The sequence below is a fragment of the Dromiciops gliroides genome, chromosome 2 (genome assembly GCF_019393635.1).
Source record: "Dromiciops gliroides isolate mDroGli1 chromosome 2, mDroGli1.pri, whole genome shotgun sequence".
Classification (NCBI taxonomy): Eukaryota; Metazoa; Chordata; class Mammalia; order Microbiotheria; family Microbiotheriidae; genus Dromiciops; species Dromiciops gliroides.
The window spans coordinates 88,344,077-88,372,052 of NC_057862.1; the positions used below are offsets into that span (position 1 = coordinate 88,344,077).

Here is a 27,976-nt window from a genome sequence, read left to right on the forward strand (position 1 = left end):
TGATAATTTGAGAAGTGTAGTTTAAAGACTGAAGAGAAGGGTAATTAAAAATGTAATTTTTAATGCATGAAAATTTTGGCAGCTATAGTGAAAAATCAAAAACATACAGAGTAACAGATATGTAATGATAAGTATGAGAAAGAAACACATATTGGTTACTTGAATTAGTTATGCTTACATAATTTGGTCTAAAGTTTTATTCTCTTATTTAATTTTTAAACAGGAGATAATTTTATATTTCTGCATATTCTTGGATGTAAGATTTATGCTTTGGAATACATTGTATCAGGAGCTATAATATTTGAAATGTCTGACTAATACTCCTTATTTAAGTAAAATAGCAAAAAGGACTATGTGGATGTGTATTTTAATCATCTTTTATGGTTCAGGAATTACTTCTTCCTTTTACTTATAAATTAAACGAATCAAATTTGTGCCATGATATCTAGAAAAACATTTAAAATAGCATATGCCTTGTTAATGAATCGTTGCCTATTTTATACTAAAACATGAAGTTATAAGTTAACAGATTATATTTATCTTGCTCTGCCCTACTTTATGCCTTCTGGAATCTTCTGTTCTATCATTAAGACACTTTCCTTTGTCTTAGCACTCTTCCTTTTATCATGCTCCTACAGTAACTTCTTGCCCTAACAAAAGATTGGCTTTCCCAGAAGACTGCATCCCTGGCTGTCTTCTCCAGTACTTTATGCACCTTGTGTTATGCCTCCTGTGCCTCAACACTCTGGATCACAAGGAGAAGTAGGCATACTCCTTGCTCCTCACTGCTGGTTCTAGACTTTTGCTTAACCCTCATTACTCAGCACTCCTTCCATCCAACAAGAAGTTGGTACCTACCAATTTCCAAGTCATTTTTTTCAACTTTCACAGAAAAATTTGGTATCTAGCTCTTTATTTCTCTCTACCCCAACCTTTGGACTTTCTGTAAATTTTGAGGCCATCTCAAACATTATTCTTTCAAGTCATCATACATTTCAGTTTCCATTGCATCCATCTTCACTCTACTTCAGCTACACAGGAATGGGCATGTTTGATTTCACTCTTGTTTGTAATTGTTCTACTTCAATGATTTTGAACTCTGAATCCTTTTGAAAGAAATTGCACCCTCTTGTTCTTACTTGTTTTCTCTCTAACTCGTCTTAAATCTTTTCTTTGTTCCTATCATGACTTCTCTTGATTCTTTCCCTTTCTTTTCTCATAGATCTTTAAACCATAGTGACTTATTTTTCTTTCTTTTGAAGTCTTGACTCTATAACAATGATAAGAATAGCTAACATTCATATAGTACCTACACTATATGTGAGGCATTGTGTTAAATGCTTTACAAATATTATGTCATATGATCTTCACATCAACTCTATGATGTGCAATTATCCTAATTTTACAGTTGAGGAAACTGAGGCAAATAGAAGTTAAGTGACTTGCCCAGGGTCACCCAGCTACTAAGTGTCTGAGGCTGGTTTTAAAAGCAGGTCTTTCTGATTCCAGGTCCAGTGCTCTTTCCACAGTACTTTTTAGCTGCCCTTTAAACTCTTTATGGTTTGTAAATTTATAAATTTCACCATAACAAATATTTCATTTGATTTTTACAACAATCCTGCAAGGTAAGTGCTATTATTCTCATTTTATAGGTGAGGAAACAGACATACACTGGCTATGTGATTTACCCAGTGTTGCACAGCTGGTAAAAGTCTGAGGCAGGATTTGAATTCAGGTCTTCTTGATTCCATTTCCAAAACTATCTACTCTGCCACTTATTTGCTTCAGAAAAAGCTTATTTTGTTCTTACAACCTAGGATGTAGGTGCTATGATTATCTCTGTTTTACAGATAAGGAAATGGAAGCAGGCAGAGCCTAAGTGATTTGCTCAGTCACGCAACTGATAAGTGTCTGAGGCTGTATTTGAATTCAGTTCTTCTAGACTCCTAAATCTAGCACTCTTTCCACTGTACCACCTAGCTGTAGTTAAGCAGTTCACTGTATACTGCCCTCTGCCCTTAGGTTCCTTGCCTCCTTGTCCCATTGATACTTATGCCTTTCCAAATACTAGCCCTTGATTACTCTCATCATTTTTTTCCACTGATGTGCTGCTAGAGGAAATGACAGAATCATGCAAATTGTCTGCCACAAATTTATGCTACCCTGTCTTACAATTCGATCTTTTTGTACTACAAAACCCTTGTATTTCTTCTTTGTTTTATTTTCTATTGTACTCTCCAAAGCAGCTATTTAGTTCGTTTCTTCATCCTCAAGCCACCTCTACCCCTACCTTCCACTCCTTACGTACTTGGAAATGGAAGATAGCATTTATGAGCTCTTTCCTTCTCGGTTGTAGTCTTCAAAACTCTTCTAAACCTGCCCCTCATTTTCTCCTTAGCTTCAGTGTTGGAAGAGACTTGGTCTTTCTCCTTGCCAACACCAGTTCTTTCCATGTCCTCTGGCAGCTTGTTATATCACTCTCCCTCCCCATCTTTATTTTCCTCATATATAAAGCTCTTCCCTTCAATTTACTCAATATACCCACTTCTTCCCCATTCTCAAAAATTTCTTTACTTGATCCCATCATCCTCCCAAACCATTATATTATAGCCTTTTACCTGTTTACAGGTAAACTCATAGAAAAGCTATCTAGCTTGTTGCCTCCACTCCATCACTTCTCGCTTCCTTCTCAGCCCTTTTAGTCTGATTTCTCAAACCAAAAGTCAGCTGGAGCTACATGAAGGTTAACAACAACCTTTCAATTACTGAATCTAGGGACCTTTTCTCAGTTCTGCTTTTCTATAGCTTTTGATATGGTTGATCATCCACTCCTCCTGGTTAATCTTTGTTCTCTAAGTTTTTGTGACAAGAATCTTTTCCTCTGACTTCCTGAGTATGAGTGTATCCTTTGATTTTTTTCTATACATTCTCTATACATTGTGATCTTGGCATTTCATTTGGTCAGGCTATTTCATGGGTTCAGTTATTTCTATCTATATATCCAGTTTCTAGTTGCTCTAGTTTTATGTCACCAATGGCTTGCTGGATATCTCCACTTGGATGCCCCATATAAATAATTGTCCAAAACTGAACCACTTTCTCCTCTGAATATTCCTTTTTCTTTCTTTCTTTTTTAAATAATACATTTATTTATTTGTAATTTCCCCCAAGTTACATCTAAAAACAAATTTTCACATTGATTTTGTAAAACTCTGCTCCAAATTCTCTTCTTCCCTCTCCCCCCCCCCCAAGAAATCAAGAAATTCAATATAAGTTATACATGTGCAGTCATGCAAAACTTCTCCACATTAGTCAGGTTGTGGAAGAAAATAGATAAAATAACTTTAGAAAGAGGAATTAACAAAAAAAATTATACTTCAATCTGTATTCAGATACCATCAGTTCTTTCTCTGTAGATGGATTGCATTTTTCATAAGTCCTTCTGATAACATCCTGCCCATCATTTCTTTCACAGTTCCTATTGCTAACTGTATTACCCTCCATCCTATTCCCTCCCCTTGATATTTACTCTATTTTCTATCTTCTTTCACCCTATCCCTCTTCAAAAGTGTTTTGCTTTTTACTGCCCCTCCCCCAATCTGCCCTCCCTTCCTTCACTTCTCTCCCTTTATCCTCTTCCCCTCCCACTTTCCCACAGGGCAAAATATATTACTATACCCACTTGAGTGTGTATGTTATTCCCACTTTGAGCCAATTCTGATGAGAGTAAGGCTCACTCACTCCCCCACTTCTTCCTCATTTTCCTTTCCACTCCATAAACTTTTTCTTGTTTCTTTTATGTGAGCTACTTTTCCCCATTCCACATCTCCTTTTTCCTTTCTTCCAGTGCATTCCTCTCATCTCTTAATTTTTTTTAAAGATGTCATCATGGGGCAGCTAGGTGACACAGTGGACAAAGCATCAACCCTGGACCCAGGAGGCCCCGAGCCCAAATCTGGCCCCAGATATAAGCCACCCCACCCTGCCTGCCTCACAAAAAATAGGATAAAAAAAGTTAAATGCTTTACAGATATCATCCCTTCATATTCAGTTAACACCTGCACCCTCTGTCTAAGTATATTCTTTTCACCTGCCCTAATACTGAGAAAGTTCTTATGAGTTAGTAATATTATCTCTCCATGTAGGAATTTAAACAGTTTAACCTTTATTTTTCCTTTTTCCTTTTTCCTTCTTTTGGTGAGGCATTTGGGGTTAAGTGACTTGCCCAGGGTCACATAGCTAATAATTGTCAAGGGTCTGAGGCCAGATTTGAACTCAGGTCCTCCTGAATCCAGGGCCGGTGCTCTATCCACTGCGCCACCTAGCTGCCCCTAACAGTTTAACCTTTTAACATCCCTCATGATTTCTTTTTCCTGTTTAGGGGCAGCTAGGTGGTGCAGTGGATAGAGCACCGGCCCTGGATTCAGGAGGACCTGAGTTCAAATCTGGCCTCAGACATTTAACACTTACTAGCTGTGTGACTCTGGGCAAGTCACTTAACCCCAATTGCCACACACACACACACACACAAATGGCCCAATCTTTTTCCTGTTTACCTTTTTATGCTTCTCTAGGGTCTTGTATTTAAAAGTCAAATTTTCTATTCAGTTCAGGTCTTTTCATCACAAATGCCTGAAAGTCCTCTTTTTCATTGAAGTCCCATTTTTTCCTATTTGTTCTGGGTACATGCTTCTTGGCTGTAATCCCAGTTCCTTTGCCCTCTGGAATATCATATGCCATGCCCTCTGGTTCTTTACTATAGATGCTGCTAGAGCTTGTTTTAGCCTTATTGTAGCTCCACAGTATTTGAATTCCTTTTTTTTTCTAGCTGCTTGCAATATTTTCTCCTTGACCTGGGAGCTCTGGAATTTGGCTATAATATTCCTGGAAGTTTTCATTTGGGGATCTCTTTCAGGCTGTGATTTGGTGGATTCTTTCAATTTCTATTTTACCTTCTGCTTCTAGGATATCAGGGCAATTTTCCCTGACAATTTCTTGGAATATGATGTCTGGGCTCTTTTTTTGATCATGGTTTTTATATAGTCCAATAATTTTCAGATTATCTCTCCTGGATCTATTTTCTAGGTCAGCTGTTTTTCCAAGGAGATATTTCACATTGCCCTCTATTTTTTTAAATTCATTTGGATTTGCTTTATTGTGTCTTCATTTCTCATAAAGTTATTAGCTTCTATCTGCTCAATCCTAATTCTTAAGCAATGATTTTCTTCACAGAGCTTTTATACTTCCTTTTCAATTTGGCCAATTTGGCTTTTTAAGCTGTTGACTTTTTTTTCATGACCCTCTTGCATCATTCTCATTTCTCTTCCCATTTTTTCTTCTTCCTCTTTTACTTTTCCCCCTACCTCTCTTTATTTATCTTCAAAGTCCTTTTTGAGTACATCTGTGGCCTAAGACCAATTCATATTTTTCTTGGAAGCTTTGGTTGTAGTAGCTTTGACTTTATCTTCTTCTGATCATGTATTTTGATCTACCTTGTCACCAAAGAAACTTTCAATGGTCTGCATCTTTTTCTGCCTGCTCGTTATCCTAGACTATTAATCCTTCTTAAAGTGGGGCACTGCTTCGAGGATGTACTGTCCCAAGATTCAGAGGGTCCTAGGTGGTACAATTTAAGGAAAGGCATGTTCTCAGCTTGCCTGGCCTGTTCTCTGGTCTGTAGGTAACCACGGGCTTGCTTACTCTTTAACCCAGAAGTAGAAATCTGATTCATTGTGGTTGCAAGCTTGGGGTCCCTGTGCCCTTCCCCTACTGGGCCACTGCCACTCAAGTCTGCTTCTTGGGCAACACAACAGCACTCTGCCTTAGCTCTGGCAGAGACCCCTGCTGTCTCCCCCCAACCAACCACTGGACCTACTCACCAGTCCTTGAGCTGAGTTCCTAAAGAAGCCACTGATGCTGATGATTCCAAGGTTCTGGAGGCTTGGCCTGCCTGAGGTTAGATCTGTGCAGTATGGATGTACTCCCTTCTCATCGTGGTACATCAGACCTTCGATCCCACACTTTTAAGCTGTCTTTGACTGGAATATGATCTCACTCTGCTCTTTTCTGGGTTCTGCTGCTCCAGGAATTATCTTCTAGCATTATTTGGAGGTACATGGATGGATGGTGGAGAGTTCCAAAAAGTTACAGCCTTTCCTTTGCCATCTTGGCTCCTCCCCCCTGAATACCCCTTTTTCTTATGGCTAACACTATCCTTCATCCTTACACTGTTTTTCAATCTTTGGTCATTTTTTACTCTATTCTTTCTTACTTTCCCCCCAAATCCAGTCACTTTGCCAAATCTTAATAGATTTAACCTCCACATTCTCTCTCAAATCTTCCACCTTCTTTATACTTACATAGCCACCACTCCTTTTCAGGCCTTTATCCTCTCCTCTAAACCACTATAGTAGCTTTCCAATTAGTTTTCTACTTAGAGTCTTTCTCTTCTCCACTTCGTCTTCTACAGCACTGCCAAAACAATCATCCTAATGCACAGGTCCTGCTTAAGACTTGTGAATGGCCCTATGTTTCCTCAGAGATAAAATATGAACTCTTCTCAGGCTCCAAGCACCTCTCCTAGACTTATGTCACATTAGCCATCAATTGCCACATGACTACCTCTTTGTGTTTCAGCTGATTGGCCTCCTTGCTGTTCCCCATGCTCAGCAGCCCATTTTCTGTGGTTGCTTGGCTTTGAAGTTGAGGGAGGGGAATGACAATTGCCTCTTCACCTCTTCCTTTTACTTTCTTCAGAGGTCAGTTCTGGGCCCACTTCTGCCAAGAAACTTTCCCCAACACACCTCCTTCTAAATGTCCTCTCCTTCCTCAGATTATTTTGTTTTATTTTTCTGACCCATATCCATGTTGAGTCCCTTCCTAGGAGAGTTGTAAGATCCTTGAAGTTTGGGACTAGGTAGGTATATAATAAATGCCTGTTGAATTAAAATGAGTTGTATTTCTCTCACTTGTATGTGAATATTTTTCTGGAAAAAAATCACTTAATATTTTGAAAATTTTTAATTTTATTAAGAACCTTTAGTATTTCATTTATTAGAAGGTACTTAGGAAATATCTTTTAAGATGCAGATTTACTGGTAAGCAGAGGGTTACTTGTGAAAAAAATTACTCAAGATTTCTTGTTTAAAACAATTTTTTATTTACATTCACAAAATGTTGTTAATATGGATGGCCAGGCAGGATATAGAAGGGATGTAGTTATATTGAATCAGTTAATGTAATTGTTTTATTTTTTAAAGGCTTCTAATTGTGGAGTACATCAAGTCTGTTTTGTAGTTATATTTAATTTTCTTCTTATTCCTCAGAATGCGTTATGTGAGAGTGTCATTTGAAATATTGGGGGAAGCCTGTTTCTTTCTAAATTATTGGGGAACTTGGCTGGGGTTTCTAATATATTGCTACTTATAAATTAGAGGCTATTGCACCAATTTTTGCAGCAAGCATTTATTATTAATTTGCGTGTCTGAATAATTTCCTCGCTAGTTATATACCAGCTTGGAGTCCCAGGAAGAGGGGCTGGGGAGAGTGAGTCCAGGGTAAGAGTGTAAGAGAGTGACCTTCATGTCTCCAGGCATTTTTATCCTCCTTCAAGGTAGAGGCTGGTCACCACACATTGATCTAAGCTAATTGGTTAGCATCATTCAACTCCATTGATTGATATGACTTGGGGGGTAGTCAAGGTGTGTCTCCTTCCCTATGGTAGTCAGAACAAATCTGCATTCCTTTTGTTAAGCTGCAGGCTCTGGGGAGGGGGAAAGAGCAGCTTTTCTGGTTTTCCCCTAGAAATTCATTATTAATAATTATTTTCTCACATAAGAGAGGTTAAATAGTTAACAAAGTAAAATGCCTATAGTAAACTAACAGAAAGAATTAGAAATCATTTTTACATTTGCTAACAGGAATATGTTTCATGTATTTCATGTTTTTGTAACTCCAAAGGGGAAGGAAGTTTTTAGGTCCCCCTTTAAATACCTGTATATACATGTTCTGTCTCAAAGGGAAATTAAGGAAAAGATGTACATTATTAAACTTAAGGCACCAGGTATTAAGATATAATGCCTGTCTTTATTTTTACAAGCAGTAACTTTCAATGACAGTTGCCATCATGTAACACTGTATATGTGCTACTTCCTATATATAAAACTTTCTGAATAAAAGCTTGTAAACCATGCAAAATAAAATTTATTCTGCACTATACTTGAAAACTTTGCAACTCAGGTTGTTAGGTCTTAGGTCTATCATGATATTTGTTGTAGCAAAGAACTGGAAACTAAAGGAGTGTTCATCAGTTGGGAATAGCTGAATAGATTATGCTGTATGATTTAGGGAAATACTGCACCAAAAGAAATTATGAAAGGGACAGATTCAGGAAAAATCTGGGAAGACTTGTATGAACTGATGCAAAGACTACAGTATGAAAAAGAAAGCTCCCTTGGAAAGACTTGAGAATGTGGGTCTTTGCTTTGCGTAACTATGCTGACAGTTCAACAAGGGATGGCTTTGTAAGAAAAACATTATTTGGGGCAGGGGAAAATAGGTAGTGATAGTGAGGCAAAAAAAAAAAAAAAGAATGATAGACATCTTAAAAGTGTATAGAAGAGAAGGAGGTTTAGAGGTAAACAGAAAAGCTAGGCAGCTTTGGAAATGTTGTGTGGAATGTTAGAATATACTTTTTAAAAACCATATGTAATGGAAATTCAGGGTTTCATGTATAATGCCCTTTCTGTACTTTATATATGGGATGTTCATATTTGCTGTTTAAGTTCAAGATACAAAAATTATTTTAAGGAAATCAAATATATCTGAATATTCTGTAAAAAGCTCTAAATTTGGAGTCAGTCTGTGTTTGAGTCCCAACTTTGACAGTCACTTAATTTCTTATAACTTTAGTTTTCTGAATTGTGAACTGTGGATATTAAAGCTTACACTTATTTATGTGTTGGTATTGTGAAGAAAGTACTTGTAAACTGTAAACATTATATAAATGTTATAATTAATTATTATTTAACATTTTATTATTTTAGGAAATGTGGAAACTTGCTTACCTAAATCTATTAAAGTAGAGTTTTAAACAATGGGGATGAATTTCTTCAGATTGTGGTACATAGCCATAATGGTGATGATTTGATCACTTGCTATACACTTCCAGAATGTTCACCTCAGAGTAAAGAAAAAAAAACACTACAGTAATTCTTTTTGTTTATGGAAAGAAATAGAAATGGCAATAATATAAATTACTTAGTGTTTTCAAGACCTTAATAGCTGGTATTTATAGTTTTAAGTTTAGCATTTATCTCATTTGATCTTCATCACAGGCCTGTGAGGTTGGTTTTATGGATGAGGTAACTGAGGTTTAGAGAAATAAAGTTACTTGCTCGTAGTGACCCAGTTATTAAGTATCAGAGATGGAATTTGGCCCTAGATCTTCAGGTAATAATGTAATATATTTTGTAAACTTTAAAATGTTAGGTAAATGCAAACTTTCAGTACTACTTGAGTTAATTTATTAATAGTGAGTTGAGGGCCAGAGATTGAGGGGAGAAGAAAAAGACAAAGATATTTAAAACATCTAATATAAATTTATTACTTAGATTTTTGTATTAGAATATTAATTATTTTGCATGTTGTAAATTCAGTAGTTTGTTTAGGGTGTAAGGGAGTAAAGAAAGCCAGAAGAATGCCTAGAAACAGACTTGTAACTTTTTTCCTTTTATTAATTATCCATAAGCAAATTTTATTTACAATCATGTGTGTGCATATATATATATATACATATGTATGTATATATGCACATACATATATTGGCTAAAAGCATAGACTTTTATTTATTTATTTATTTATTTTTGAGCAGGGGAATGAGGGTTAAGTGACTTGCCCAGGGTCACACAGCTAGTAAGTGTCAAGAGTCTGAGGCCGGATTTGAACTCAGGTCCTCCTGATTCCAGGGCTGGTGCTCTATCCACTATGCCACCTAGCTGCCCCCAAAAGCATAGACTTTTAAAGTTGGAAGGAATCTTTCAGGCATGTCCCTCAAATATGATTCATTAATTGTTGCTGACAGCATCACTGACAAGTCATCCAACCTTTGTTTGAAAACTGGGTTTGAGGCATTTAGCTCCATGTAATACTTTGATTTTCAGGGAATTGTGTATAAGTCCTAAATTTTAGAATGCCAGATACACGGGCACTAGGGAAAAGATAGGCTAGAAGTGAAGATGGAAATAGGGCCAGATTTAACCTGCAGTTATTTAAACATTTACAACTGTAGCATTTGAAGTTTCCTTAGGCTATTTAAGGCTAATTATTTAAGTATTTAAACTGGATTTTGAATTATAATATCTTTTTCTCATTTTTCTTTTTGTGTGTGTGTCTTTTCTGGGGGAATATGATTCTGTTCAATTCCTACTATGCAGTTCACGAGATTCCTTTGCAGTTCACCACTAGAGGTAAGAATTTATTCATTTATTTAAACTAGATTCTTATAGCATATTGGTTATTATAATTTTTATAGGCAGATATATAATAAAGTATGTTGGTTTGGGGTATTTGAACATAAGAGTTTTCAGTAAAAGTGGTATGCGCTCAGTTCCTTTGGATAACAGGTATTACCAAAAGGCATTTTCCTAGCACTTTTCAGTTTGCATTTATCCCTGGTAAATTTGTCCTTTAGTTTTAAAGCATTACGTTACTTAAGGCAGTATTATCTATCACCCCTTTTCAATTCCTTGGGCATTTATTGAGTGCTTAAATTAATTATGGGAACAAAAAAAGTAAGAAAGAGTTACTGTCCTCAAGGAGTTAACTGTAGTTAAGAAGAGACTTTAGCACATGGAACAATTAAAGAATTGTTGGGGGGAGAAAGTTGTACATTTCACTTGATTTTTAGAGAGAGGGAAAAGTCATAGAATCACGATTTTGAGACTTGGAAGGGACTGTGCTGGCCATCTAGTCCAACCCAGAAACCAAAGCAATCCACATCCGCACATTCCTGACAAGTCCTCAATCCAGCCTGTGCTGGAAGACCTCCAAAGGAGAATACACCACTTCTCCTTTTAATAATAATAAACATTTTCATTCAAAGTTTTGAGTTCCACATTGTATCCCTCCCCTCCCTTCTCCCTGCGGTGGTTAAGCATTCAGATATAGATACATGTGCAATTATGCAAAACATTATTATAAGAAAACTTGAATAAAAGAAAAAAAATGAAAGAAAGTGAAAAATAGCATGCTTCAGTTTGTGTTCAATCAACATCAGTTCTTTCTTTGGAGGTAGATAGCATGCTTTATTGTTAGTCCTTTGAGATTGTCTTGGATCATTGTATTTCTCAGAATAGTTCACAGTTCTTCATCAAATAATATTGCTTTACTGTCTACAGTGTTCTTCTAGTTCTCACTTCGCTGTATATCAGTTCATATAACTGGCCTTTCTGAAATCATTCTGCTTGTCATTTCTTATAGTACAATGGAAGATGCCACTTCTTGAAGCAGTTCATTCCACTTTTTTTTTTTTTTGCTGAGGCAATTGGGATTAAGTGACTTGCCCAGGGTCACACGGCTAGTAAGTGTTAAGTGTCTGAGGACGGATTTGAACTCAGGTCCTCCTGAATCCAGGGTAGTGCTCTATCCACTGCGCCACCTAGCTGCCCCCTGCTCATTCCACTTTTGGCCAACAACTTTAATTGTTAGGAAGTTTTCCCTAACATCAAGCTGAAATTTATCTCTCTGCAATATCTGCTCATTGTTCTTGGTTCTGCTCCCTGGGGACAAACAGAACAAATATAATTCCTCCTCTCTACAAAAGCACTTCAGATGTTTGAAGGCAGCTAACATGTCTTTCCCCCATGCCCAGTTTTCTTTTCCTTAGGCTAACTATACCCAGTTAATCCAAATAGCCCACCCTTTTCATTATTGATACTGGTAATTTGGTTTTCTTCTTTTTTTAAATCAAATTAACCAATATTTTATCTATTTTATTGTTTTTTTTTTCATAAAACCAGCTCTTAGTTTTATTGATTAATTCTATAGTTTTTTTTGCTTTCAATCTTATTAATTTCTCCTTTAATTTTCAGGATCTCTAGTTTAGTATCTAACTGGGGATTTCTAATTTGCTCTTTTTCTAGCTTTTTAAGTTGCATGCCCAGTTCATTAATCTCTTCTTTCTCCTTTTTTATTCATGTAAGCATTTAGAGCTATAAATTTTCCCCTAAGCACTGCTTTGGCTGCATCCCATAGATTTTGGTATGTTGTCTCATTATTGTCATTCTCTTGGATAAAGTTCTTGATTGTTTCTATGATTTGTTGTTTGGCCCATTCATTCTTTAGAATGAAATTATTTAGTTTCAGATTGATTTTCATTCTACATTTCCTGGCTCTTTCTTACATGTAATTTTTATTGCATCATGATCTGAGAAGGATGCATTTACTATTTCTGCCTTTCTACATTTGACTATGATGTTTTTGTGCCCTAATACATGATCAGTTTTTGAAAATGTCCCGTGTACTGCTGAGAAAAAGGTATATTCCTTTCTATCCCCATTCAATTTTCCCCAGACATCTATCATGTCTAACTTTTCTAGTAATCTATTCACTTCTTTCACTTCTTTCTTATTTATTTTTAAGCCAGATTTATCTAATTCTGAGAGGGGGAGATTCAGATCCCCCCCTAGTATTGTATTACTGTCTAATTCTTGTAACTCATTTAACTTCTCCTCTAAGAACTTGGATGCTATACCACTTGGCGCATACATATTTAATATTGATATTACTTCATTATCTGTAGTACCTTTTAGCAAGATGTAATTTCCTTCCTTATCTCTTTTAATGAGATCTATTTTTGCCTGCACTTTGTCTGAGATAAGGATTGCTACCCCTGCTTTTTTGACTTTAGCTGAAGCATGATATATTCTGCTCCAGCCTTTTACCTTTACTCTGTGTGTATCTCTCTGCTTCAAATGTGTTTCTTGTAAACAGCATATTGTAGGATTCTGGTTTTTAATCCACTCTGCAATTCGCTTCCGTTTTATAGCAGAGTTCATCCCATTCACATTCACAGTTATTATTACTGACAGTCTATTACCCTCTATTCTGTTTACCCCCTTTGTACTTTTCCCCGCTTCCTTCACCCTATTCCTCCTCACCGACGTTTTACTTCTTACCCCTGCCTCCCCCGATGATCTGCCCTCCCTTTTTATCACCCCCCTATCTTTTCCTTACCCTTTTCTCCCCTGCTTTTGTCCTCCCTTTTATCAGTCCCCCCCTTTCCCTTCTCCTTTTGCTTCCCTAAAGAATGAGCTTAGTTTCTTTATTCCAATGAACGTATATGTTATTCCCTCTTTGAATCAAATCTAATGAGAATAGGGTTGAAGCAATGTTCACCCCTCCTTTCTTTCCCTCTATTGTAATAGGTTTTTTTTTCACCTCTGCATATGATATAATTCATCCCCTTCCACCTCCCCTTTCCTCTCCTCCCCATAGACTCCCTTTTTAACCCCTTAATTTTTTTTGTATCATCACATCAAAGACAATTTATATTTATACTCTCTGTATAAAGTCCTTTTCTCTGCCCAAATACATTTACAGTTCTTAAGAGTTATGAGTATTATCTTCCCGTGTAGGGATATAAACAGTTTAACCTAATTGAGTAACCTTTTTTTTTTCCCCCCTCTGTTTACCTTTTTAAATTTCTCTTGAGTCTTGTTTGTTAAGATTGAATTTTCTATTCAGTTTTGGTCTTTTCATCAGGAAAGATTGAAAGTCCCCAATGTCATTAAATGTCCATCTTTTCCCCTGAAAGAGAATGCACATTTTTTCTGGGTAATAGATTCTTGGCTGTAATCCAAGCTCCTTTGCCTTCCGGAATATCATATTTCAAGCCTTGCGGTCCTTTAATGTTGAAGCTGCCAGATCCTGAGCAATCCTGACTGTGGCTCCATGATATTTAAATTGCTTCTTTCTGGCTGCTTGGAGTATTTTCTTCTTCACCTGATAATTCTGGAATTTGGCTACAATATTCCTTGGAGTTTTCCTTTTGGGGTCTCTTTCAGGAGGTGATCGGTGGATTCTTTCAATGATGATTTTATCCTCTGATTCTATGCTATCAGGGCAGTTCTCCTTAATAATTTCCTGGAATATGGTGTCTAGATTCTTTTTCTGGTCATGGCTTTCAGGCAGTTCAATGATTCTCAGATTGTCTCTCCTTGATCTGTTTTCCAGATCAGTTGTCTTTCCAGTGAGGTATTTCATATTTTCTTCTATTTTTTCATTCTTTTGATTCAGCTTGACTGATTCCTGGTGTCTCATGGATTCCTTATCTTCCACCTGTCCAATTTTAATTTTTAAGGCATTGTTTTCTTCAGTGAGATTATGTACCTTTTTTTCCATTTGGCCAAATGTATTTTTTAAGGCATTGTTTTCTTCACTGAAATTATGCACTTTTTTTTTTCCATTTGGCCAGTCAATCTTTGTGCTTCCTTTTCCAAGCTGCTGATTCTTTTTTCGTAGTTTTCTTGTTTTGCTTTCACTTCTCTCCCCATTTTTTCTTCTACCTCTCTCAGTTGATTTTTAAAATCCTTTTTGAGCTCTTCCAGGAAGGCTTTTTCTTCTTGAGACCAATTCACCTTCCCTAGTGAGGCTTCACATGTAGGCAATTTGAGGGTATTGTCCTCATCTGAGTTTGTGTTGGCTTCTTCCCTATTGATACAGAAGCTCTCAATGGAGTGGGCTCTTTTTTGCTTCTTACTCATTATTGCAGCTTATTTATTTAGTTTTTAAGTTGAGGTCTGCTCTGGGGGCACCAGGGTCCCTGTTTTGGGCTTCTTGTGCAGGGGTATAGGTGCTGTGTGCCCGGCTTTTTACTCTGAGGCCTTTATAGTGTGTGCAGTTCGCCCCCCTGTACTTCCTGTCTGAGCGTGCTTGGTCAGGTGCCTGATGCCACCTGTCCTGTTCGTGGCCCTACAGCTGGCAACTTGCCCTCTTGGCTTGTACAGGTAGGTTTTTCCATTGTCCTTCTTGGCCCCCAGATTTTTGAGCCAGGTTCCAGGGGCCTCAGCTGTTTGGCTGTGGCCCACAGCTCCTGCTGACTTGCCCCGACCTCCTCGGCGTTGGGCTGATGCCCTGTGCTGGGCCTCCCTTTTGCCCGAGTCAGACCGACCTTTTCCTGAAGTCTTCTAAATTATCTCTGGTTGGAAGACTGTGTCTTTCTGTCTCTTTGCAGGTTCTGTAGTTTCAGAATCTGTCCAGAGGCTTGATTTAATGTTCTATTTGAGGGAACAGAAGGAGAGCTCAGGCAGCTTGCTGCTTCCTTTCCGCCATCTTGGCTCCACCCCCTAAGACCTGTTCTTTTTTAAAATAAATTTTTATTGATGCATTTTTTGGTCATTTCACCTCCATTGTTCACAGTATTTCTCTTTCCTTCCCTTCCCAGAAAGCCAGAAAAAAAGACAATTTGGCAAAGACCAACACATTAAAACAGTCTGACATTATATGTAGTGTTCTACATCTATAGTCCCCACCTTTATGAATAAGGCAGGGAAATATTTTATCTTTTGGGGCCTAACTTGATGATGATAACTTCACAGTATTCATTTTCTCTTGTTTTGTTGTAAACATTTATGTTGTTGCTAGAGAAGGAAATAGTAAATCACTTCAGTATCTTTGCCCAGAAAACCACAGATGGAGTCATGAAGAATAAGACATGAGTGAAAAATGATTCAACAGTACATTAATATTATGTTTATTATACATATTGCTTTCCTGGCTCTTCTTTCCTTTGTACTGGTTCATATAAGAACATGATATACTAGGTCTTTGTAATTGCTACTTCCATTTCTAGGTGTTTTTCCTAGTAGGACTTTGTAATTGCTACTTCCATTTCTATGTGTTTTTCCTTTTAGTGGTTCATTGTAGAATTTTTTGAGAAATTGAAGTTAAGGTCCCTGGGCTATAGTTTGCATAATTGGTAAAAGAAGCATGAAGGAGGAGCACTGCTTGCAGCATTAGAGGACCTTTGGTCAAATCCCAGCTCTACCACTGGCTTGCAGAGCACTTTAAGGTGTGTCCATCACTTCTTGAAACTGTTTTTTAATCTGTAAAATGAGGAGATTACACCAGGTGTTCGTGAAGGGCTCTTCTAGCTGTAAATCTGTTTTTCCTCGCTCTTGAAAAACAGGACAATATTTACTCTTCTGTAATATTATGGTCCCTTTCCCTTTTCCCATGTTTTTTTAAATATGATGGACAGTGGCTTAGCAGTCACATCTTCCAGTCCAACGCTGGCAGATCAACATGACTTGAGTCAGTTATAGGCAGCTAGCTACCCTCCATGCTATTTCCCTAATCAATCTCAGGGATCAGTTCTCTTTTAGCCATTTTAGTTTCATTATTTCTACTTCTGATGTTATTGGCCTTGGTAGAGAAAACAGAAACAGAGTCAGAACTGAGCAGCTCTGCCTTTTTCCTGTTGTTGATTATCACTGTTCCTCCACCTCAAGCACAAATGTGGTCACTTTTTTGAGTTTCCTTTTACCCACCATCAGTAAAAGAACAGTCCCTTCGTGTTCTCTCTGTTCTTGCCAACTTTAGCTCATTCTGGGCTTTAGTCCTGCTTATGTCATGTTTGCATGACCACAATAGGTCCTTAGGTAGGGTTGTTAAGTCTCTTGGCTACCCTTCCAATTTTGGTGTATTTCTGTTTAAAATCTTAATTTATGAGTTGTCTGGGCCTTTTGTTTTTCCTTTTTTTTTTAAATTGTGTTCCTTGTGTGAGGAAAATAATTTCTGAAGAAATAATTTCATTCTTTTAAAATTTTTTCTTTTATTATGTTCTTCAATCATCATGATGCACATTTTAATATTCAAAGGAAAAAAGAAGATTGTACATGGACCACTGCATGTCTGTTCTTTAGTTCTTTTAAAAGTATATTAAATTTAACAAGGTAATAATACATTTTGTGCATGATTTGTGTCCCTTTCTGAAGTACTTTTTGTTTCTTTTTGTGCATTTTAAGATGTTTTATGGATACTGCTTTCTTTTTTTTGGTCATCTCTATCACTAACCATTAATTCACACACCCCTCCCCACCTCCCACCTTCCTCTTCCCTTATAGGAGATAAGTATTGTCAAGCAAAAGAAATAATAGCTTATCCTTAGCTGAAAATCTATCTCTTTCTTTACCTTTGCTGTATTTTAAAAAAATTTAGTATTTCCATTTTCCCCAATTATGTGTAAAAACAAATTTTAACATCAATTTTTAAAACTTTTGAATTCCAAATTATTTCCCTTCCTCTCAGCCTCCTCTCACATTTGGAACGCAAGCAGTTTAATACAGGTTATACATGTGTAGTCATGCAAAATATCTCCATGTTAGCCATGTTGTAAAAGAAAACACTGACCAAAAAAACTCAAGAAAAATTAAAAAAAAATCATGCTTAAAAATCTGTATTCAGACATCATCAGTTCTTTTTCTGGGGATGTGTAGCACTTTGCATCATAAATCCTTCAGAGATTTTTTGATCACTATTGCTGAGAATAGCTAAATCATTTACAGCTGATCATCCCATAACATTGCTATTTCTTTGTACACATTACATTTTACTGTGCATCAGCTCATGTAAATCTTTTCAGGTTTTTCTGAGAGCATCCTGCTCATAATTTCTTATAGTACTTATATGAATACTTATAGTATTTGACTATAATCACATACTACAATTTGTTTAGACATTCCCCAATTGATAGGTATCCCTTTAATTTCCAATTTTTTACCACCATAAAAGAACTGCTATAAATATTTTTGTACATATAGATCCTTTTCCTTTTTGTTTTTAGCTCTTTTTGGATGCAGACCTAGTGGCAGTAATGCTAGGTCAAAGAGTATGATGGTTTTATGGCCCTTTGGGTATAGTTCCAAGTTTTTCTACAGAATGGTTGAATCAGTTTATAGCTCCACCAAGAGTATGTTAATGTCTCATTTCCCCACATTCCCTCCAATATTTATAATTTTCCTCTTCCATCTTATCAACCAATTTAATAGGTATGAGGTTGTACCCCAGAATTGTTTTGATTTGCAACTCTCCAATCAGTAGTGAATAAGAGCATTTTTTCCATATGACTATAGATAACTTTGATTATTTCATCTGAAAACTGTTCATATCTTTTACTCATTTATCAATTGGGAAATGACTTGTATTCAGAGAAACTTGTTTCATTTTTTTTTTCAGTTTCTATTGCTAACTGTATTTCCCTTCGTACTTCCCTTCCCACCCTCCCCCAATTTATTTTATTCTTTTTCTCCTTTCACCCTGTCCATCCTCATAAATATTTTGCTTCCGACTGTTCCCTCCCTCAATCTGCTCTCCCTTCTATCACCCCATCCCCTTCACTTATCCCCTTCTCCTCCTACTTTCTTTTTTCTTCTTCTTTTTTTTTTTAAATGAGGCAATTGGGGTTAAGTGACTTGCCCGGGGTCACACAGCTAGTAAGTGTTAAGTTTCTGAGGCTGGATTTGAATTCAGGTACTCCTGACTCCAGGGCCGGTGCTCTATCAACTGCGCCACCTAGCTGCTTCTTTTTCCTCCTACTTCATCCAGGTTAAGAAAGATTTCCATACCCAAGTGGGTATGTTATTCCCTCTTTGAGCCAGTTCTGATGAGAGTAAGGTTCACTCACACCGCCTCACGTTCCCCATCTTCCCCTCCCTGTAAAAGCCGTTTTTTGCTTCTTTTATGTGAGATAATTTACCCCATTCTACCTCTTCCTTTCCCTTTCTCCCAGCACATTCCTCTCTTACCCCTTAATTTTATTTTTTTAGATACCATTCCTTCATGTTCAACTCACTTCTGTGCCCTCTTCCTATATATACTCCTTTCAACTGCTATAATAATGAGAAAGTTCTTATGAGTTGTACGTATCATCTTCCCAGGTAGGAGTATAAACAGTTTAACCATATTAAGTCCCTTATGATTTCCCTTTTCTCTTTACCTTTTTATAAAAGCTTTTCTTGAGTCTTGCATTTGAAAGTCAGATTTTCTAGACAACTCTGGTCTTTTTGTCAAGAATAACTGAAACACCTCTCTTTCATTGAATACTCATTTTCCCCCCTAAAGGATTACATTCAGTTTTGCTGGGTAGGTTATTCTTTGCCCTCTAGAATATTATATTCCAAGCCTTCTGTTCCTTTAATGTAGAGGCTACTAAATCCTTTGTTATCCTGACTGTGGCTCCACAATACTTGAATTGTTTCTTTCTGACTGCTTGCAATATTTTCTCCTATTTGGCTATAATATTCCTGGGAGTTTTCATTTTGGGATCTCTTTCATGAGGTGAGTGGTGGATTCTTTCAATTTCTATTTTATCCTCTGGTTCTAGAACATCAGGGCAGTTTTCTTTGATAATTTCATGAAAGATTATTTCTAGGCTCTTTTTTTTTTTCTGGATCATGGCTTTCAGGTAGTCCAATAATTTTTTTTTTTTTTTAGTGAGGCAATTGGGGTTAAGTGACTTGCCCAGGGTCACACAGCTAGTAAGTGTTAAGTGTCTGAGGCTGGATTTGAACTCAGGTACTCCTGACTCCAGGGCCAGTGCTCTATCCACTGTGCCACCTAGCTGCCCCAGTCCAATAATTTTTAAATGATCTCTCTTGGATCGATTTTCTAGGTCCATTGCTTTTCCAATGAGTTATTTCCCATTGCCTTCTACTTTTTCATTCTTTTGGTTTTGCTTTATTATTTCTTGATTTCTCATAAAGTCATTAGCTTCCATTTGCTCAATTCTATTTTTTTTTTCTGGTGAGGCAGTTGGGGTTAAGTGATTTGCCCAGGGTCACATAGCTAGTAAGTGTCAAGTGTCTGAGGCCAGGTTTGAACTCAGGTCCTCCTGACTCCAGGGACGGTGCTCTATCCACTGCGCTACCTAGATGCCCCTTAATTCTAATTTTTAAGGTATTATTTTCTCCAGTGAGTTTTTGTACCTCCTTTTTCACTAGGCCAATTCTACTTTTCAGGGAGTTTTTTTTTCTTTAGTGAATTTTTGTGCCTCCTTTACCATGATTTTCTCGTATCATTCTCATTTCTCTTCCCTATTTTTCTTCTGTCTTGCTTACTTGGTTTTCAAAATCCTTTTTGAGCTCTTCTGTGGCTTGAGACCAATTGGTATTTTTCTTGGAGGCTTTAGATTTAGGAGCTTTGACTTTGTTATGTTCTTCAGAGGGTGTGTTTTGATCTTTCTTGTTACCATAGTAACTTTCTATGTTTAGAATTTTTTTTTGTTGTTTGCTCATTTTCCCAACCTGTTTCTTGACTTTTAACTCTTTGTTAAAGCAGGTCTCTGGCACACTCTCCCTAACTTCAGGGGTTTTATGCAGCCATTTTTATAGGTACTTCTATGGACCTGTAAGTTTTTAGTTCTTCCAAGATGGTATGATCTAAGGAGAGGTGTGTTTACTACTCTCCTGGTCTGTGAGAGACCATAAGAACTCTTTTCTGTCTTGGAACTTTGAGGAGGGTCCTTGCTCCATTGTTACCTAGCTCTGGTGTGCTAGCACTCCTCCTCGCCCTGGGACTCCCTCCCAGGACTGCAATTTAGAACTGAGTATTGGGCATGCAACAGAGTCCGGCCATTAGTGCCTAGTAAGAGATTCCTGTATTCTTCTGACAGATGTTTGACCCCCTTACCATCTGTGTTCTGAGATCTCTGGAAGCAGCCAGTGATGCTCCTGATTCAGTGGCTCCCAAGGCCTGATCCTGGTTTGCTGGGGCCAGGTCTGCTCTGGCATTGCGTGTGCTGGACTATGTTCCACTTTCACTTTGTGCAACAGACCTTTACTGCCAAACTTCTAAGTTGTCTTTGGTTGAAAATTATTTCACAGTATTCTTTGTGGGTTTCGTGGCTCAGGAATTGTTTTATGGCATTATTTAAAGGTATTTGAAGGGGTTTTAGGGAGTGCTCAGGCGAGTCACTATCTTTTCCTCTGCCATCTTGTCTGCATCCCCTCTGCTATATCTTTTCTCTTTCAAGAGGTGGGAGACTTGTTTCATCATCAGTACAGAATTGCATTCTTTAGCATCTCTCAGCCTTTTTTCCTATAGAATTTTAGTCCACATTCTTCCTTTTAACCCTTTGAAATCTGCTTTCTCAAAATCTTTTATTTTCATCTTTGCATGGCTCCCCAGTGCACAGCCTAATGAACTAGAGTTGTATCCATGGGCAAGTGTTTCTAAGATTATGTTATAGACAGGTTAGTTACCTATGGCAATGAAATCACAGATCCAAACTTGTAGGGTTAAGGAAACTGGATGATGAGAGGTAGGGCAGCACCTGAATTATTGACTGAATTCCTCTTTGTAATCGAATTATAAACAAGTAGTTCTATGTATATATTTGTCTATTGTGGAATTTGATATTCCTGGGTAAAACTCTCATTTTGGAGCCATATACAGTTTTTTAGAAGCAACATTTAGATTTGCTAATTAATCCTTTCTGTACATGTGAGTTCAGGGGATAATAATTGGAAAACATGTAGCTCTAGAAATATTTTCATTTCTCTATTGAAATTAAGGCTTTGAGATAGCAAATACCTACATTTTGGTAAAGGAGGAATACATTTTTTTTTTAAGAATAGGAAAAAAATCCATAAGATTTGCAGCTTCTGGTAAAACTTCAATTTTTTTATAGGTTACAAATCAAAATAGGAGTGTACTATGTGGTTTTTTGGGGCTCTTTGTTGTAGGTCCTAAAGAGTTAACTACCACATGACTCTAATGAAATTGTCAGGTTATAGTAATTACATCAGTAATTTGATATGTTGCTATTTGAATGGAGCCATGTGTGGAGAGTCAGTTACTTTCCTCTGTGGAGCTGACCCCCTTACATTCCTGTAAGCTAAAGCCTAATAGAGCTCATTAAGCTTTATAGGAAAAGGAGCTTTTATCACCTCATCAAGTTAGGCAACAGATTCCCATTATATTCCTAATTTTGTGTGGTTTTGTAGATGCTGATGCACACTCCCCTGCTGGGTTTATATCATACTTCTCTCTTATAGACATTTTTTATTGACATTTCTAAATCTGAATTAAATTTTGTGTGGCACCAGGTACAGATGTTTTAAATTAGATGTAGTTAAATAAAGGGGATTGCATATTAGAGACCAAGAGATTCCTGAAATTCTCTCTTTTGAAACAAACTCAAGTAATAGATTGAGTAGGTTGCAGTCTCATCACCATTTTGAAGGTTGACAGTGATAGAAGAATTATTTGAAAGGAAAACTAACCATCACCATTATGTTGGTGTCTGCCTTGGATTTTTTTTCATTTTGAATTCCTTTATAACATATTTGACCTCCTTACTTAGCTACACATCTATTGTAGCTCTTAGTCATTCACCTATTGGTTTTCTTTTCATTCCCTCTTTTTCTTTTGATTCTAAAAATATACCTAAATTTAAACATTTTAATTTACATCTTATTTTTTACATTGCCCACACTTCCTAAAATATCTCTTCCCTCTACTCTTTTTGGAGGGAAATCCCTTTTAACATATAAATGAAAAGAAAAAAAAATTCACCAAAACTGACAACAGATCATGCCAATCTGCTGTATATCCACACCTGTAGTATTTTGTCATGCTAGGGTGGGAGTGGGGATAAGCTTCCACTCTCTATAAAATGTTCCAATAGCGTGCGTCTCAAATAGCCTCTGACAACCAAAGCCCAACTCCTGGCCTTCTCGTGCTGGAACTATTTACACTAACAGGAGAAGGGGCAAAGGCGAGTCCCTGGCACCTTAAAACCAGTCGCTTCAGGCAGGTGGAGCTCGTTAGCCTTGGCAGGCAACCCGCCTGCTGCCTTGCAGCTATACCCATATATGGGAAAGCTATACCCATATATGGGAAAGGCTTCAGAAGTTAACCCTGAGGAAAAATCAGGAGTCAGAGTCCCTTAGGCAGTTGGATGTTGGACATCACATCCCTCTGGCAACTCCTGCGGCAGCACTGGTGCCAAACTGTATTGGCTCTGCCTCTCCTTTGGATCCATCAATGTTGCGGAGAGGGAAAACCTGCTGCATGGGCAACAGCTTGTTTTCCATATTGATCCAGAAAGGCCAGCACCCTGGAGAGGACACTCCAGCTACTCTTCATGGGGTAGATACAACACGGGATGCGGCAGTTACTGGTTGTAAGTCACTCAGGAGTTGCAGCTCCTGTATCAGACTGCACAGCCAAACTGTGGCCTGTGGCTCTTCAAGGCGCTGATCCAGGGTTGTCCTCGCCTGGTGGAGGCCTACTACTACCACTAGTATCCCACCTCTGTGAAAAACAGGAGGGTAGTATATTCTCTTCTACCTTATTTACATTCTGGCCTGATGATTATAATTTCATAGCATTCTATTTTGATTTTCTTCTGATTCTTTCTATTTGCATTTTTGTACTCATTGTGTGTAATGTTTTCTTGGTTCTGCTAACTTTACTGTGCATGTGTTCATATAAACTTTTCTGTGGTTCTATGTAGTCTTATGTTTGAGAATTATTTAATTCTGTTAATGTACTGAAAGTTGATTAGTCATTCCTTAATTTATGCTCATCTACTTTGTTTTTAGTTTTTTGCTACTATACCAAAAAGCAAATACAACTCCAGATTTTTTTATTACCAAGGATAATAACAAGAATAATAATGCATTGTATTACTTTTTACACTAATTTACATGTAGTTAATCAAACAATAAAATTATTGCTACAAAATATAACTTAAAATTTTAATGATAAAATGTAATAATTATAATTAAATTTATATAACCTAACAAACGTGATTATAAGCTATTACTAATTATAACTAGCATTCAAATAGCACTTTAAGTTTTATAAAGTGTTTACAAATATCACATTTTATCTTTACAACAGCCTTGTGAGATAGGTGCTATCATTATCCCCATTTTATAGGTGATGGAACATGAGACTAATATAGGTTAAGTGACTTGCCCAGGGTCACCTAGCCAAGGAGTCTTTGAGGCTGGATTTGAGTTCAGGTCTTTCTGACTTCTATTCACTGCAGTACCTCATTGCTTTAACATTTAATGCATGGTGCTGCTGCATTAAACATTTTGGTGTAAGTGGGACCTTTATTTTTATCACTGATCTCTTTGGAGTATACTTAGTGGGAAGGATCCCCAGATCAGAGAGTCTTATACTGTTCTGTAAATAAGGTAGAAAGGTGAATTAAATGATAATGCAATCATAAATGACAAAAATGTAAATCAAAACAATTCTGAGGTTTGTCTCATACTCAGTAAACTGACAAAGATAATAATGAACGATGGGGGAAAAATCAATGTTGTAAGGACTGTGGAAAAACAGCCACACTTAAACACTTTCGGCAGGGCTAGGAATTGTTCCAACAATTCTGGAAAGTAATTTGGAACAAGTGTTTAAAAATCTGTTTTATAGGTTTTGCTTCATATCATTTAACAATTCCATTTGAGAGTAGCTTTTGGTTTATATACTTACATATCTTAGGTTTTACTCATTTATCAAAGATATGTCACACAAAGGCTTTTTTCCCTTCTTAGTTGAATATTTTCTTTTTTAATCCTAGTTGTATTAATTTCATTGGTGCTAAATGCTTTCAGTTTCATGTAATAAAAATTACATCTTTTATTTTTTGTTTCTTTCCCTTACTAGGTTAGGAAATCTCACTGTAGAACTGATTCAAATTTATAAGAATAAGACTATTTCCCAATTAATGTGGTCAAAGTGTATTATCATATTAAAAACATTTATTACTAGGCAGTTTTTAGAGAAAAAATTGAAACTATCAATAATCATATGAAAAAATGCTCTAAATCATTCATAATTAGAGAAATGCAAATTAGAACAACTTTGAAGTACTATCTCTCATTTATTAGATTTGCCAAGTTGGCAGGAAAAGGAAAATTTCAAATGCTCAAGGGACTGTGGGAAAATGGGTACACTAGATGCACTACTGGTGGAGATGTGAACTGGTCCAAACATTTTGAAAAACACTTTGGAGCTATGCCTCAAAAGTTATTAAGCTGTGCATTCCCTTTGACCCAGTGATACAACTACTAAGTTCATGTCCATAACAGATCAAAGAAAGAGGAAAAGGCCCCATATAAAAATATTTATAGCAGTTCTTTTTGTGATAGCAAAGAATTGGAAACTGGAGGTGTTGGGGAGTTCGTTGGGGAATGGCTGAACAATTTATGATAAATGTATGATGGAATATTATTGTTCTGTAAGAAATGATGACAGGGATGGTTTCTAAGTTGGATAAGTAGAAGAGTTAGTCCCACGTGGATGGAGGTTTGAATGTGGGAAGAAGTAGGAAGGGGAAAGAATTTTCACCTCAGTAGTTCTTGATTCTAAATCATTGGACTAAGGGAAGAAAGACTCAGCATCTTCTTGATCATGGAGAATTATCAGATGATAATAATAATAGCTGGTATTTATGTAGTGTGCTTTAAAGGTTGTAAAGCTCTTTAGTATCTTATTTAATCTTCATGACAATCTACTGAAATACTTTCAGTCATGTCCACCTCTTTATTACCCCATTTGGAGTTTTCTTGGCAGAGATACTGGTGTGGTTTGCCATTTCCTTCTTCAGCTCATTTACAGATGAGGAAACTGAGTCGAACAGGATTAAATGACTTGCTCAGGCTCATACAGCTAGTCTGAGGTTGGATTGAAGTCAGTAAGATGAGTCTTCCTGACTTCAAGCCTGCTGGTGTAACCCTTAGCTGCCCCTGTAGGTGCTAGGTAGTAGGGAATATTGTTATCCCTATTTTGCAAATGAGGAAACTGAAGTTTAGAAAGGTTAGGTGATTCATCTATTCTCACATAACTAGTAATCATCAAAACTGGAATTTGAACTAGTGTTCCTTATTGGCATGTTCATTGTTCTCTTCACTACATGTTGCTGCTCCCTGATCAAGGCCCACCTTGTGAAAAAGTACTTTAAAAACTTTAAATATTATTTTGTGGGGGAAATGTAACAAGAAACTTTAACCAATACACACTGAAATAATTTCATATGAATATTTTCAGTTTTCTGATTACCTGTATTTCTTGCCTTTTTAAGTACAGTTGAAATTATTTCTTCAAACTCATCTTCATCACAGTATGTTATTAGGAATATAAACATTACTCCTGCAAAACATTTTATTTTTTCTTAACAGTAAGTCAATTTAGGATGAGGAAGGAGTTGGAGGCCCCTGAACTAGCATCCTAGTCTCTACCCTAGCCTCATATATCTTATAAATAGGACCTTCCCTTGCCCCTTACTTCATTAATTCAAGTGTTTTGATATTTAAAAAAAAAATAAGATGTAGCACCTTGTCAATACTTGGTGTTTATACTTTTGTTTGTTATTGTGAAAAAACATTTTTTGTTACGTAAAAGAGAAGAAATCAGAAATGTGGTCCACACTATGAAGTTATTTATTTTCTTGTGTATAGAGAGATTATAATTGCAGAGACACTTAATGTTATTAAATAGATGACTCACCTCTTGGCTTTCATCAGCTGTTTTTTGTTACATTTCTTATTAAGTAAGTATAATTTTAAATTAATTGTGTTTAGAAGGGAATGTGGAAGACATTTGGAAAGCAGCAAACCAGAATCTTTTTGCATTATTGCTGTTATAGCATCATGTAATTCATTTGTGTGTGTAAGTAAGGAAGATAACAAATACAATCTACTGCCTGTGGTATAAAATAGGTTGTCAAATATTGGTATCTAGCCAGTTATTATGCTGTCTAAGCAGAGTTTCAAGGATGTGTTGTTATGGAAATCAGCAAAGAGAAAAGTGAACTTGAGATTTTGGAAGTATGTAATCACTTTCCAATATTCCGTGCTAATGAATAGCTATGGAGAGTAGCATTAATACAGTTCGCTGAAAACAGACAGAATAGGATGGCAGCCTGTTCTTAAGATTATGAGAAATCTGGTGCCTGGAATAAGACTTCTGCAAGCTGCATATTTTTCTGCTAAGCAGCAGCCCTTCCTCTCTGGTGAGAGAGACAATCCTTTTCTGGTGAACTGATCCTTTGGCTTAAGTGAGTGGGAGTGCATCTATATATGGAGCGTGCGTGTGACGTTTGTCTGTTGTGTCTAAGTCAGGGATTGAGCTGGTTAGCAGTAAGCACGCCAAGCAAGCTGACCTTTCTTTCTGTGATGACGTATCTCCAAAAACTGAAGAACTCCACTGCAATAGGAATCATACCAATTACATAACATTATAGTTTTGCCAAATGGTTTTACATAGACTTTCTTATTTGATCTTCCCTTTGAGGTAAGTTAGGTGGTACAATAAATAGAATGCTAGACCTAGAGTCAGGAAGACCTGAGTTCCATTCTTGCCTTAGACAGTAAGTAGTTGTGTCACCTTAGGCAAGTTATTTAACCTCTGTCTGCATTAATTTCTTCATCTGTAAAATGGAGATAATAGTAGCACCTAGTAATAATAAGAGCTTATGCTTTTATAATGCTTACCGTGTGCCAGGCACTGTGCTAAGCACTTTTATAGATATTATCTCATTTGATCCTTACAACAGCCCTGGAAGGTAAGTGCTACTATTATCCCCTTTTATAGATGAGGAAACAGGCATACAAGTTAAGTAAGTTACCTAGAGTCATGCAGCTAGTAATTGTCTGAGGCTAGCTTTGAACTCAGGTTCTCCTGACTACAAGCCTAGTGCTATATCCACTGTGCCACCTACCTTCCCAAAGGTTCTTATGTGGATAAAATGAAATTATATTTGGAAAACCTTTTGCAAACTTTAAATTCCTTTATAAGTGCTAATTATTATTATGATGATATTAAGTGCTATTGTTATCCCTTTTTTTACAGATGAGGAAACTGAATTTGCTAGAGGAGGTTAAATGACTTATATAGGGTCACATGCCTAGTGTGTCTGGATAGGATTTGAATTCAGGTGCTCCTTACTCCAAGTCTAGCA

The 27,976-nt window shown here is 36.9% G+C and overlaps 1 protein-coding gene across 8 annotated transcripts in view; it reads left to right on the forward strand.

Moving 5' to 3' along the window:
* The window catches only part of ATE1 (arginyltransferase 1), a 196,038-nt gene that overhangs the window by 39,967 nt on the left and 128,095 nt on the right, over positions 1 to 27,976 (forward strand). For all 8 annotated transcript variants that reach the window (XM_043985864.1, XM_043985863.1, XM_043985862.1 and 5 more), the window contains one exon: positions 10,434 to 10,466. In XM_043985864.1, coding sequence (XP_043841799.1) covers positions 10,434 to 10,466 — 33 coding nt within the window. The remainder of the gene's footprint in view (positions 1 to 10,433; positions 10,467 to 27,976) is intronic.